This window comes from Pseudorasbora parva, chromosome 19 (genome assembly GCF_024679245.1).
Source record: "Pseudorasbora parva isolate DD20220531a chromosome 19, ASM2467924v1, whole genome shotgun sequence".
NCBI lineage: Eukaryota > Metazoa > Chordata > Actinopteri > Cypriniformes > Gobionidae > Pseudorasbora > Pseudorasbora parva.
This window is the reverse complement of record NC_090190.1, coordinates 17,656,995-17,671,303: the sequence shown is the minus strand read 5'-3', so window position 1 is coordinate 17,671,303 and position 14,309 is coordinate 17,656,995. Positions and strand designations below refer to the sequence as shown.

The 14,309-nt window shown below is 35.6% G+C and overlaps 1 protein-coding gene across 1 annotated transcript; it reads right to left on the bottom strand.

Moving 5' to 3' along the window:
• Nucleotides 1–3,362: 3,362 nt before the first annotated feature.
• On the bottom strand, nucleotides 3,363–10,320 carry xkr8.3 (XK related 8, tandem duplicate 3). Its single transcript, XM_067426255.1, has 3 exons — nucleotides 9,725–10,320; nucleotides 7,094–7,281; nucleotides 3,363–4,745 (listed from the first exon to the last, which is right to left on the bottom strand). The coding sequence occupies exons 1-3, from the start codon at nucleotides 10,054–10,056 to the stop codon at nucleotides 3,946–3,948; spliced, it is 1,320 nt and encodes a 439-aa protein (XP_067282356.1). The 5' UTR covers nucleotides 10,057–10,320; the 3' UTR covers nucleotides 3,363–3,945.
• Nucleotides 10,321–14,309: the final 3,989 nt, after the last annotated feature.

The window sequence follows — 14,309 nt, the reverse complement described above, 5'->3', positions numbered from 1 at the left end:
TGTGGGAGTCCTTTACAATATGACTAAGTACGAAAATATACAAATGAATATATATACTAATAAAAGGGATCTGAAACAGACATGTCATGTGTGAGATAGTGTGATGTCATTTAAGCATGTGACCAGACTCAAAAAATGGGTCAGTTGGAAATGCCAAATAGTTGCTCTAATCCTCCAATTTAAAGTAAACGGTAAAAGAAAACCTTTACTTTCCCAAATAGCTAAAGAAGTTATATATATTTATTCCCCCCCAAACTAATTACATGTTAAAATTACTATTTTAACATGTAATTATTACAGTCATCAAAACTGACTCGTGGCATCAACACAAATTTTGTTATCAAAAATGTAAAAAAATTAAATGATACATTGTACATGACATTATTTTACTATAAAGCAACCCTAGTTGTCTAGATATATTTCCCTCATACAATGAGCTTGTCTTAATGTTTTAAATGATATTATAATGTCTTTTTGGGTGGTTTACAGTGCTTTGTTAGGGTGATTCTGGGTGGTTTAATGCTTTGCCCGGGGTGAATTTATTTTTTATTTTTTTATTTTGTATTTTTTTTTACCGGCCCAGAAATGTCAACTCCTGTGTGTCTATTATTTGATATTATGGTCTGAAACCCACATTCGGTGTAGATCTATGATTTTTTTTTTTTGCTCATTTGATCATCCACCAGGTAAAATCATCATCTCCAAAATAAGCCACAGAATGTAAGGTCTCAATTCATCTCTGTTGCACAAACAAGTTAAGCAACTGAACTTTAATTCTGACATTATTTACTCACCCTCAGGTCATCCCAAACCTATATGACAAACATAAAAAACTTTTAGATATCAATCTGCATATGTGAGGGACATCAGTAATCTTACTTTACTGGGTACCTTGAGTAAAACAGCAATACATTTAATGAAGCACATACAAAAGACCTAAAACTGAATCGAGGCAACCTGTTTAACTGACAGAAGGAGACAAGGAAATAAGTGAAGGAGACGAGGAAAAAGAAGAATCAGTGAGTGATGAAGAGGAGGCTCCAGATTCAGAGAGAGGGACAGAGGCAGGGAGTGATCAGGAGGAGGAAGATGACAGAGAATAGACCTTCAATCCCCCCTGGACCACATGGTATGTTTTTATTCTTCTGAGAAAAACTCACTTTTATACTGTTTTGTTTTGCTTGAACACTGGGCTTATTCCTGTTGTGAATTAAAAACCTTTGTAGTGTGTAAGGGCATGATTAAACAATAAGTACTGTAGTTTAAAAGTGGTTTTGTGTTTGTTTTGTTAAAACAAATTCACATGTAGGGATTTCCATTTACTGTCTACACCTGCCACCCTGCCAAGACCTCTTGCCCCCCCTTTGCCCCCCCATGTAAAATTTTCTAGATCCGCCACTGCTGACAAGCCAGACCCACATCAAGATGTTTGGTCTGGAAACTCACCATAGACAGGGCTCAATCCGAGGGGCGAGATAAACGGTTGTCTTTCAAACTCCCTCTGCACGCCGTGCACGCAATAGGATAACGCTACAACCGAACAGAGCAACGAAGGTGAAGCATAGCTAGTTGATAGATTAAACTTTCGCCGTATCTGGTCGGCAAAATTCAGAACACATCTTCCCTTCTTAAGAATGACTTCAGTGTCGTTTTTTTTCTCAGAGAAAAGCTCAACTCCAAGTCTTCCAGAGTCGCGATCAAAGATGTTTCGAAAGACCGCCGTTCACCAGTTTCTGTGTTTACTAGTAGCATGCAAGTGCAACTCTGCCATCATGTTAAGCCCCGCCCACCGACTCTATACACGATGTGATTGGCCCGACCAGTTTGGCTTTTACAGCTCAGAAGTGTATTGAGAGCTGCTACACTCGTGGCAGATTAGATTTGCTGCCACTAGGGTGCGTCTAGATTTCTAGGCTACCTTTTATGGGTCTTGAGAGAGGAAATGACATTGGTGTCAATGAAGACCTTTCTCAGCCATCGGATTTCAACAAAAATATCTTTGTGTTCCGAAGATGAACGGAGGTCTTACGGGTGTTGAATGACATTAAGATAAGTAATTAATGACTGAATTTTCATTTTTGGGTGAACTAACCCTTTAAATAACAGCAAATTATTCACATGTATTCACATATAAACCTAGTGACGCTTACCTGAACATTGCAACACTAATAATACATTAGTATATTAGTATTAGCATATTCTTTATACTATATGCTCTGTTATTATTTTACAGAGAGGAAAAGTGATACCAGAAGTACCAGTCATAATTTGAATTCTTTTAACAATCGTATAAGATTCAAGCCTACAGTAGCTGGAAAATGCCATTCCCAGCTGTGCTTCCCACCAAGCTTGGTAAACAAAGTCATGCAATCCAAAAGGCAGTACAAGGCAATAGTTACTTGGAAACAACAAACAAACAGACATTGATGCAGAATTGAAGACATGGAATAGTCTTGCAGAGTTTATTTAATACATAGCAAAAACATTCAATGGAGATAGTCAAAAAGACCCTGAACAGGACTGAAGCAATATCATCATAACCCATGATGTATTGATGCATGTTTGAAAAAGCTAACCAATATCGAATCCTTACAGGTTTGTGGCCATGCATATGACACCCAGTAGGGGATACGTACTATTGGGTAATGTCACAATACTGCAAGAACTTCTACTGTCAGACATTTGTGCTGACACTAAGTCTTTTAATGTATTTAAAAAATATATTGAAAGTGTAGGCCATTATCATTAACATTCCATATTCAAATATTATATAAGAGATAATAATAGAAGCTATCAGGATGCTAGGATGATCCACATCCATGTCTCTGAGCATTTACAAACAAGGCAAATTTGGGCGTAGGCTTCAACAAGTACCAACATGCTCTTGTTCATGAAATCCTGAGGAAATGCTACATAGAAATTAAATGAATGAGATCATCCTAGTGGAATCAAACCCAAGCCCTTTAAACTAGGTTTAGTACCTTCAAAAATTTAATTCTGACATTATTTACTCAAACTCAGGTCATCCCAAACCTATATGACAAACATAAAAAAACTTTTAGATAACAATCTGCATTAGCGAGGGACATCAGTAATCTTACTTTACTGGGTACCTTGAGTAAAACAGCAAAACATTTAATGAAGCACATACAAAAGACCTAAAACTGAATCGAGGCAACCTGTTTAACTGAATACAAAAGTTAAGATGCGCATAACCTGTTTTTGACAAAAAAACATGGACATTTCTTAACATCATTTTAAGTTCCGCAGAAGAAACTGTCATACTCGTTTGGAAAGACACAAGGGTAAGCTATGACACTCATTTTAAGAATCAAAGACTTGTTTAATTTTTTATACAGGTGTCTTGATTCATAGAGGATTTTTGTCTGATCCCATTGATTGATTTTAAATTATGACACAGAATCCATTAGCATTTTGTAAACAGTTGACAATTTTCAGAAAACTCAAATAGATAACAAACCTTATTACAATTGTACACAGAGATACATGTACAAAAGATAGAAATAGCCTTGGCAAGATGACTAAGGATCAGTCTGTGCCCATATTTCTATTCTACATCAAAGAATTGAAATAACATTCCCTGAATCATATTCCACAATAATAGTTGTGCTTCATGCAAGCACTACAACTTGAATGAAGTATATATAAAAAAAAAAAAACACTTAATAACTTATGTTGTTTTGTCCTTTTTTGAGCTTGTCATCTCACCATCATCTTTTGTGTTCGGTGGAAGAAACAGAAATGTCATGTGGGTGTGAAAAGTCATGACTATATTAGTTTTGTGTGAGCTCCTTCACTGCAAGCTCCTTAAATACAAAACAACAAAATGAATTCCAAAATTTGTAACAACATGTACAGAAAACTCACAATTATAATAAAATATGTTACAGTCAAATACTTTTTTACAGTACCAATATTATTTGCTTAACGTTCATTTGTTTTAATATCAGAGGATGTGTTTGTTTTGTAAAAGTTAGCAGCATGTTGGCTCATTCTCTTGTTCAATCTTTGAGAAGCACCATCACTGGCCTGGACAACGTGGTGTGGTTCCTCTCCAACCGAAGAACCATCGGCCTGAATAGTGCTGTGTGTCTCCTCTCCATCCGAAGCACCATCGGGCTGAACAAAGATGTGTGGCTCCCCTCCATCTGAAGGTTTCCCAAAATTCACTGGCCGCCACAATTTAGGGTGAAAACAGCAATAGTAGAAAACTTTTATCACTAAGCCCAAGACATAACAAAGAGGGATGGCGATTACCAGACTAATGGCATACGCCTTGGTCGTCTCTGCATCGTGGTAAAACCACCACGTGGCCAACAGGATGCCAGTGTCTGTGATCATAAATGTGTGGTAGATCAGACTCCTACTTCTGGTGTGACCTTCAGCCACATTAAACCAGCTGAAGTACCAGATGAGACCTATGGTGGCCCGGTAGAGCCATTCTCCCCCTTTGCTGTCCATGAAATCGGTGCCCTGCCTCCAGGCCCACATCACAAAGGCAGGCCACAAAAACAGAAAATGAGCAGCAACGTAGCAGGGCAACACTGAGGCAAAGAGAGCAACCGCAGCTACACGTGGGCCAATTAGAAAGAGGTTCCAGAAGAAGTAGACCACAGAGGATAACCAACCCTGCTTGTCCTTGTCAGGCAGAAATGAACGAAGCGACCGATGATAGTCCACTACCATCCAGGCTATAGAAGTAGTGGAGGCGACCACACTCACACCTGTAGAACAGAAACACCAGTGTCAAATTTCAGTCTTATATTTCCATTTACATCAGTTGTTCTTTACTCTTTTGTCATAGACAGAAAGGATCAAACCGAAAAAGAAAAGAAAAAAAAACGTGTGAAATGCATTTAATAAAATCTAAATAATATAAAACTATTACACGCATTTTAATTCACTGAACTAAACCTGAAATAAAAGATTATATGAAAAAATTGCCTTGGCAACTAACTGAAATAGAAGTTAAAGTATTAAAATCACAAATTAAAAGGGAAATAAATATTAAATAAAGCTAAATAGAAATATATATAAAAAGCCAAGCACATATCAAAATTATTACAGATGTAAATATAAATTCAACATTAATAAATACTATAATAGTATAATAATAAAATGACACTAGGATTTAGATAAAACCAAGCTTATCAATTTTTGAATTATATAGAAAATTAAAATTATATTTTTGTTATTTTTATAGCAATAAAAATAACAAAAATAACCTCCGTGATTATTACAGAGGTGGGGAGTGTGTTTTCTAGACATGCCGTTACAGAAGGTCATGTGCTGTGCTTGCGTGCATCACATATTACGTGTCTTTTAATTTATTATTTGCTAATATAATATAAATTGAATATATAATGCAATTTTCACCCCCAGAAGATGCTTATTCCAAACTAAGGAGTAGCTTGATGTCGTTGTCTTCACCTCTACACCCTGTGGAAAAGAATCAGACGGGACTCGGACAGAAATCATATAATGGATGAGCTCATGCATTGAAGATGTATTAACGTTACTGTAGTATGAGGCAGGGTGGGGCTGAAAGCCTTTGGAGCGGAACGAGGCCACCAAAAACAATGAGAGACTTACACAACACACGGCTCGAGAGCAGGAGCTTGTTATTCCGCAGACGACCGCTTCGGCTTCTTCCGCTCATGCGTATGTGGGGTGTATTTGTCGCATGTACATTTGAGTGTGTTTAAAGTTATGTAATAATGCTACCCTGAGTTTGCTCGGCCATGATGAGACACTTGTTGCACACTGCAGTGAGCTAGATCAATATAAGGCATGGTACTCGCAGTAAATCAAGAAGTCAAGATTTAAACAATAAGACTAACTTTTAGTAAGGAGTTATATAACAATGGTTCGTTTTCGATCAACGAATGGATCCAAAAAGTTGCTTACCTGTCTAATAAAATACGTAATATATTAAAGCGTCTTTGGTGTTTCCGTGGATTCTACAAAATAAAAACAGAAATTGAGGGTAACCCAGGTATGTCATTGGTAGGTGACGCAAGGACATGGTCTGTTTCCTGGTTAAAATGGCTTATTTCTCTGGATTTAAACATTTGGGGAAAAGCAAGCACACAAGTCCACAAAATATATAACATTGCTCTAGTGGTATTTGGATATTTTAATCCCAAAATGTTACATACATCTTTAATTTATTATTAAAAAAAAAAACTATGATTTATGTATACTTCACAAGTTTATAGCAGTGGCTGTTTATAATAAACTCCCACAAGTTAGCAGAAGAATCTAGACAAGTATCTTCTTACCTGACACTGATATTAAATTTCAAAAAAATAAAAAGAGCAAAATAGCTGAAACTGCTATTTTTTTATTTTAATAAGCGTTAGAATATTACAATATCAGCAATCAGATATAGTCTTATTCAGACGGGATTACATTTCACAGAGGATCCTAGAGTTTGTCGAAAAACAGTAGGTCATTTGCCCTGGAATTTTTACAAAAGGTAGTTTAAGTAAAACCCTGACTTGGCAGATTCGGACAGACAGATTTATCATTTTTTTACATTTTAATTGGTGCATCACTAACGCAAATGTTTTTCTAAACAATAACAATAAAATCTGTCAAACTACTTAATGAAGAAGAAAAAAACCCTCAAAAGAATGATATTCTTGAAATGAAAACATTATGATATAAAAGGTGTATTTTTACCTTGGCATTTTTATTTTATGCCACCCTAACCCTACATAAAAGGAAGTTTAGTACTGTATTTAATGTCCAACGTAAAATCATGAACCTGTTAATGTATATGTAGGAAGATCAGATTTCTTCATTTCCCGGTCAAGCCTCAAGTTTCTCAAATCAAACTAGATGTTGGCTTCAACTAAGAGGAAATTCTTTTTACCACAAACTGAAAAGAGGAAATGGAGCATAAATTGGAGGAAGTGTTATTTGGAGGTTTAAATGTAAATTACAGTATTAACTAATAATGGATGAATCTCATGTGGACGGTCATCCCTCAAGATGATTGGATGTCATACATTTTTTTTAGTGAAGTGGTTATTAGCATCACTAGAGCAGTAGCGTAGCGGTTACCCACATTGAACAATTCTTGCGTGGTTGTTGCGTAGCATGATGTACATCATGAGGGTGAGCTGAGGAGCGCTCTCACAGAATGTCTCAATGAGCCGCAGCATGCTGAGGTCATGGGTCAGATAAACTGCATACTCAGACCCACGCCGTCCTTGCCACCACACACGAAATCCCTGCCAGATAGCGGATACGTGCCTATGGAAAAAGAGTAAATTATGAACTAAACATGATCAAAGTATGCTTAAAAAAGGAGACGTGGCCATGTATTTTCGACAATACTGTAGCATCCAGCGGTCTATGATAGCTTGGACTTTTATACTTACTTCCACTACATCCAAAACACTTTACAAAACTGTGAACATACAGCATCAGCTACATCCAAATCGACACACGCACACCATCCGGTGCAAAACCTACTATCAAAAAAACCTGAATGTCACATGAACACAGCAAGTTATTAATCAGTAGTTCTATCACAGTCTTAAATGATATGATCTAACAGTGTGACAAACAGACCAACTCAAGTATAAGGAAATCAGGAAATGTCAGCATGACTCTGCGGTCACTTTGTACTGAACATGCAACCATAGCAATACCGTGCTTGTTTTTACACTGGCCATTTTAGTATCCTCATGTATAAATCATATGAAGGTCTATGGATATAGATCTATTCAATTATCATCATGATATTATGACCTAATACAGGGGTTTGCAAATTAGGGTCTGGGGACAAGGAAGTGCTAGAGTGACCATGGAAATATTTACTGGGAAAAAATAAATACAAAATAATTATTAAATGTTGGAATTCCAAAAGCAAATCTTATTCTAAAAAATTCAAATGAATTAAAATAGATTTATACATCTTTTATATAAATTAATAGGAGTAAAGAAAAAAAGAAAAGAAAAAGAAATTTCGAAATCACTAATAATTTCATATATATATTTTTTTCTTTTCTTCCTATGTCTTATTGTTTGTAATTTGCTTCCTTTTCTATCAAAAACAAAATAAAATTGCCTGCCTTGCTTTAATTACAGAAGACTGCCTGTCAGTCGTGTGTAATGGTCAGCTAAATGGCATTCGTTTTATACAATTGGACTGACTAAAATGGGAATGAAAATGGGGTTAACATTTATTTCATTTCATTTTTTTTCTTCAAGACCTATTAAACTGTCTAATCGCAGTCAAATAAGAAAAGTAACAAAACAGTAAACAAGAAACATGACTCTGAAAAGCTATGATATTCAAATCGAAATGCGATTTAAAATCAAGATTCGATTTATAATAAAATCGTGACCTCAAGAATTGAATCATAAGAATGAAAAATTCCCACCACTATAAATCAAAATATTTGAATAAAAAAAGTTAAATTAAGAAATAGATAATGAAAATTAGATTAAATTAAACAAATACATAATACACAGTACTAATAATAAATGGAAAAAAATATATTTTGCTGCTTATTTTCCAAAAAATGTTTTACACATTACAAATTCTCTTGATATAAAAATTATAACCCTGATTTTGGTAATGCCACAATACTTTTTTGTTAGCAGGTCAAGATCAAAGGGTCTACTTTTAAGGATGTAAATCTAGAAGAATTTCTAGATTCATTGTGCCTTGCGCTCTACTGACTGCGCCACTGAAGACATTGAAACGCGCGTCTTTTTTAATCTTGTGTGGCCCAACCAGGCATTGATGGGTGGAGCTGTAGTGTGTTACTGGTGCTTACCAACAAGGCACTCTCAAATTAAATTAAAAATACCACCTTAAATTAAGTACTATCAACTTGAATGTTTAAGTCGTTTCAACTTAAATTTTGACCTCAAGTGCAGTGATGGCGTGCTTGCGGCTTTTGTACATAATATTGTATTTGAGGTAAAAAAAATATATATAAATACTGTTGGGTTTCTCACACGAACCGAACATTTCATGTTTTAAGACATTAATGTATCGTCACTAGCCGCAGGGTTTAATATGGATTTGTATCGATTTTTTTAAAAATTCTCATAGATCTCAAACTCTAAACTGTTCCTATAATGACATGCATTACGACTGGCACACAGCAACGGTTTGAGTTAAAAATCTTAATTTGTGTTCTACTGAAGAAACAAAGACGCTTACATCTTGGGATGCCCTGGGGGTAAAAGACAGATATTACATTATAATTTTTGGGTGAACTATCCCTTTAAATAAAATATATCGCCATTTCCACGTAGTGTAAGCAGCACTAATAAATTGTATTATAACTTGCAAACATAATCATTTTCACTTAACATTTCCATTCATTTCAAGTATTTAATACAAAGATGCATATACAAATAACGAGGAATTTAAATAAATCTAATTAAATATTTAATAAGAGTTTGCAAAGTCAAGTGTAAAAATCTAGCATCTATTGCCATTTACTCAGTGCAGATGGTAATTATTGCCATTTTCACTTAGTGTAAATAGAATCTGACTTAGTTGTAATTTACACAGCTTTTTTAGTACTTGACTTAAAATCTAAAATAAACATGAGTTTGTAAAGTTGCAAAGTCCACGTAATTTAATTTTTTATATGAGTTTCATTTAAATAAATTGAAATGTTGAGCATCTGAAAATAAATAGCGACTGGGATTGAAGTCGCTGCAGTCTCACCTGATGAAGAAGCCCAGCTGACACACATGCAGAAAGAGCAACAATTTGACTCTTTTCGCTTCACTGAAGAGAACGGTGTTCCCAGAGGACGCTTGAGACTCATACTCCTCTAAAGGACGATCATACTGAACCCAAAACCAGCTAAACAGCTGAACTACGACAGATGACATCAGCATGAAGCCCACCAAGACCCCGAACCACATGAAATCTCCATGCACGTAGAACTCCTTCGCCACCCACAGATCCGAGCCCACGTCAAACAGAAACGTGCACACGCCGATAACAGTAAAAACAAAATCCAGACAGGAATACTTGGGAAAAGTCGACTCCATGATGGGACGGGCTTCAAAACAGAAGCAGCTGATTGAAGTTCAGCCACCGCATTCATTTAGCCGTGAACCGTTAGCATACTTAGGGTAACCAGCAAAACACACAAAGTTCCGTATCTTAAGAAGTTAATCCTCATCATTTACGTCAACGAAAAATCGGCAAGCAAATATTTCTCTTCAGAGCCATTTCTACAGCAGCAGATGGACAATGACATATTTAAAGAACACACGAAAAGCCACCCAAACTTTCAGTGGCACAAATTAAGTCACGCCCATGTGACGTCACACTGCACTTATGTGGTTATTTCATAACAAAAGGTATGTTCACATACACAGATCCATTTTTTTTTTTTTTTTTTTTACATAGAAATGGGTAAATCAGTGGCTTGCGAGTTATGCATAATCAATTTAATTTCCTGACTTTTATTCATAAATGGCAAACTATTGTTTATTATCTATTATTTAATATTATAACTCATTTTTTTTTTTTTTTTTTTTTTGATAATGCAATAATATTAAATACAAGTCTGGATATAGCATTATTTTAGTAGGCTAGTTACGTGAAACTAGTTTTAAATATTTTAATGAAATGCATATTTATTTTTGACCATCAGAGAGCAGTGTTGTACTGTAGTCCTTTATAATTGACTGATTAACAACACTTAGGCTATGTGCATAAATAAATACGACCCCAAAATAGGGACCAACATAAAGAGCCATGAAGGAAGGAAAGGACGGAACGAAGGCTAGGGCAAGAAAAAGAAAAAGATTGACAACAGAAAGTAACAAAAAACAATCAAAGACATAATCATATACAAAACTTAAAATAAGGACTGATGAGCTAACTAATCTAAACTACAACTCAGAGGAAAAACCTTCCCTAACTACAGAGAAGAGAAAAAAATATATACAAAAAATAATCTTCCAGGTCAGTTTATGCTTTCCCTCTATTCTAATGTAACTAAACAAACAAAACTCACCAAAGAAAGTAACACAAACAAACAAACAAACAAACAAACAAACAAACAAACAAACAAACAAACACCAAAACCACCAACAACAGGTTTCCTGAGGTAGACCAAACATGAAGTGCCACCTGCAGCTATTAAATAGGCAGAGCAGAGGCCTTATGCATTTGGAATAATCAGGCTCCGCCCCCATCTAATTCAATAACTGTCTCATCCAATTGCTAACTATACTCAGAACAAAGAGAAAGAGGAAAACAAGAAAAAGAGCAGGTGCTCAATATATGTTCATATGGTGACAATTAACTTTTTAAAGTGTATAATACTGTCTCTCAATTAATATGGAAATTAATGTGGGAAAAAATAAAAAGAGTCAAAAAGCGTTAGGTTGTGCCCCGCTCTTCCCTGCCTATTTTAAGGTTGTTCATAGAACTAATAATTAACACTTTTTTTCTTTTGTAATTTATGTTTCAACTTCAACATTTGGTGGAATGTGGGAAGTTGAGGCTTGAACCGTTCTCCAATTTCATACATTTTCAATATAATACAGTAAGTACAAATTATTGTAAGGAATTGAGCAAATGCACATTGATTCTCATCTGATGAAATAGTCAGTTAAATTTAGACTTTTATAAGAGCAGGAATGAGGATGATTTATATATATATATATAACTTAAGTCTGTGTACATCTGGGACTGTGCTAGCAATAGGCGTGATGTGAGTGTTATATTTTCAGAAGAAAAAAAATCAGTTAACATTACAGATCTAATCAACAACTTCTGTCTAAATGTGTTCTTTAAAAGAGCTAGTAGATGGCAAAGTTAACAAAAATGGAAAAGTCGACATATTTCTAATACATCTCATAAAGAACAGAGATAATTAAGTCTTTAAAAAGTTTTACATCAATGTGGTGTTCATTTTTGAGTTATATCAGATATATACAGTCTTGTTCAAAATAATAGCAGTACAATGTGACTAACCAGAATAATCAAGGTTTTTCGTATATTTTTTTTATTGCTACGTGGCAAACAAGTTACCAGTAGGTTCAGTAGATTCTCAGAAAACAAACAAGACCCAGCATTCATGATATGCACGCTCTTAAGGCTGTGCAATTGGGCAATTAGTTGAATTAGTTGAAAGGGGTGTGTTCAAAAAAATAGCAGTGTGGCATTCAATCACTGAGGTCATCAATTTTGTGAAGAAACAGGTGTGAATCAGGTGGCCCCTATTTAAGGATGAAGCCAACACTTGTTGAACATGCATTTGAAAGCTGAGGAAAATGGGTCGTTCAAGACATTGTTCAGAAGAACAGCGTACTTTAATTAAAAAGTTGATTAGAGAGGGGAAAACCTATAAAGAGGTGCAAAAAATGATAGGCTGTTCAGCTAAAATGATCTCCAATGCCTTAAAATGGAGAGCAAAACCAGAGAGACGTGGAAGAAAACGGAAGACAACCATCAAAATGGATAGAAGAATAACCAGAATGGCAAAGGCTCAGCCAATGATCACCTCCAGGATGATCAAAGACAGTCTGGAGTTACCTGTAAGTACTGTGACAGTTAGAAGACGTCTGTGTGAAGCTAATCTATTTTCAAGAATCCCCCGCAAAGTCCCTCTGTTAAAAAAAAGGCATGTGCAGAAGAGGTTACAATTTGCCAAAGAACACATCAACTGGCCTAAAGAGAAATGGAGGAACATTTTGTGGACTGATGAGAGTAAAATTGTTCTTTTTGGGTCCAAGGGCCACAGGCAGTTTGTGAGACGACCCCCAAACTCTGAATTCAAGCCACAGTACACAGTGAAGACCGTGAAGCATGGAGGTGCAAGCATCATGATATGGGCATGTTTCTCCTACTATGGTGTTGGGCCTATTTATCGCATACCAGGGATCATGGATCAGTTTGCATATGTTAAAATACTTGAAGAGGTCATGTTGCCCTATGCTGAAGAGGACATGCCCTTGAAACGGTTGTTTCAACAAGACAATGACCCAAAACACACTAGTAAACGGGCAAAGTCTTGGTTCCAAACCAACAAAATTAATGTTATGGAGTGGCCAGCCCAATCTCCAGACCTTAATCCAATTGAGAACTTGTGGGGTGATATCAAAAATGCTGTTTCTGAAGCAAAACCAAGAAATGTGAATGAATTGTGGAATGTTGTTAAAGAATCATGGAGTGGAATAACAGCTGAGAGGTGCCACAAGTTGGTTGACTCCATGCCACACAGATGTCAAGCAGTTTTAAAAAACTGTGGTCATACAACTAAATATTAGTTTAGTGATTCACAGGATTGCTAAATCCCAGAAAAAAAAAATGTTTGTACAAAATAGTTTTGAGTTTGTACAGTCAAAGGTAGACACTGCTATTTTTTTGAACACACCCCTTTCAACTAATTGCCCAATTGCACAGCCTTAAGAGCGTGCATATCATGAATGCTGGGTCTTGTTTGTTTTCTGAGAATCTACTGAACCTACTGGTAACTTGTTTGCCACGTAGCAATAAAAAATATACTAAAAACCTTGATTATTCTGGTTAGTCACATTGTACTGCTATTATTTTGAACAAGACTGTATATATATACTGTAAGTACATTACATCAAGTAATGTATGCTGTAAAAATACATTTGTTAACAAACCATTTGTGCAATGGAAAGTTTCCATGTATGTTAAAGGATCCTCATAAAACCATAGAGGCCAATAATGAACCTGTCTTTTTAAGAGTGTATGCTAAAATAGCCTATGCAAAAGTTCAAATTTAACACTGTAGTGGTAATCTTTAAGATGCATGAACTAATATATTGTGGCTAAATGTACAATCTGGTTGCATTTGTTGTATTAAATGGAGCTCTGTCTGGCAGAAAGGTACTTTGGTTTTACATGAACACCTTTATTTTACAGGTTACCCATGTTAAAAGAAAAGAAAATGCAGCCAAATGCAAAAAAAGGTAGTACATTTTCTGTGAGATCACTAGGTAACACTATTTCAATGGTCAACTCTCATTAGAGTATTAGTAGACTGTTGTTTGGGTTCGGGTTAGAATAAGTTGACATGTACTTGCAGAGTTTATAGTGACTAGAAAGATGGAGGAGCATCAAAATAAAGTGTCAGCAGACTTTAAGCAGTCTACTAATACTTTAAGAGTTGACTCACAGTTAGTAAAGTGTCTTAAATGGACATTAAATGCATAAAGTGTTACCCAGTCTTTGTCCTGCAGAGGGCAGTATGACAATATTTTGACGGGCAGTGAACTTGCTTCACATTATGAGGTCACCTCACGACAAAACACGA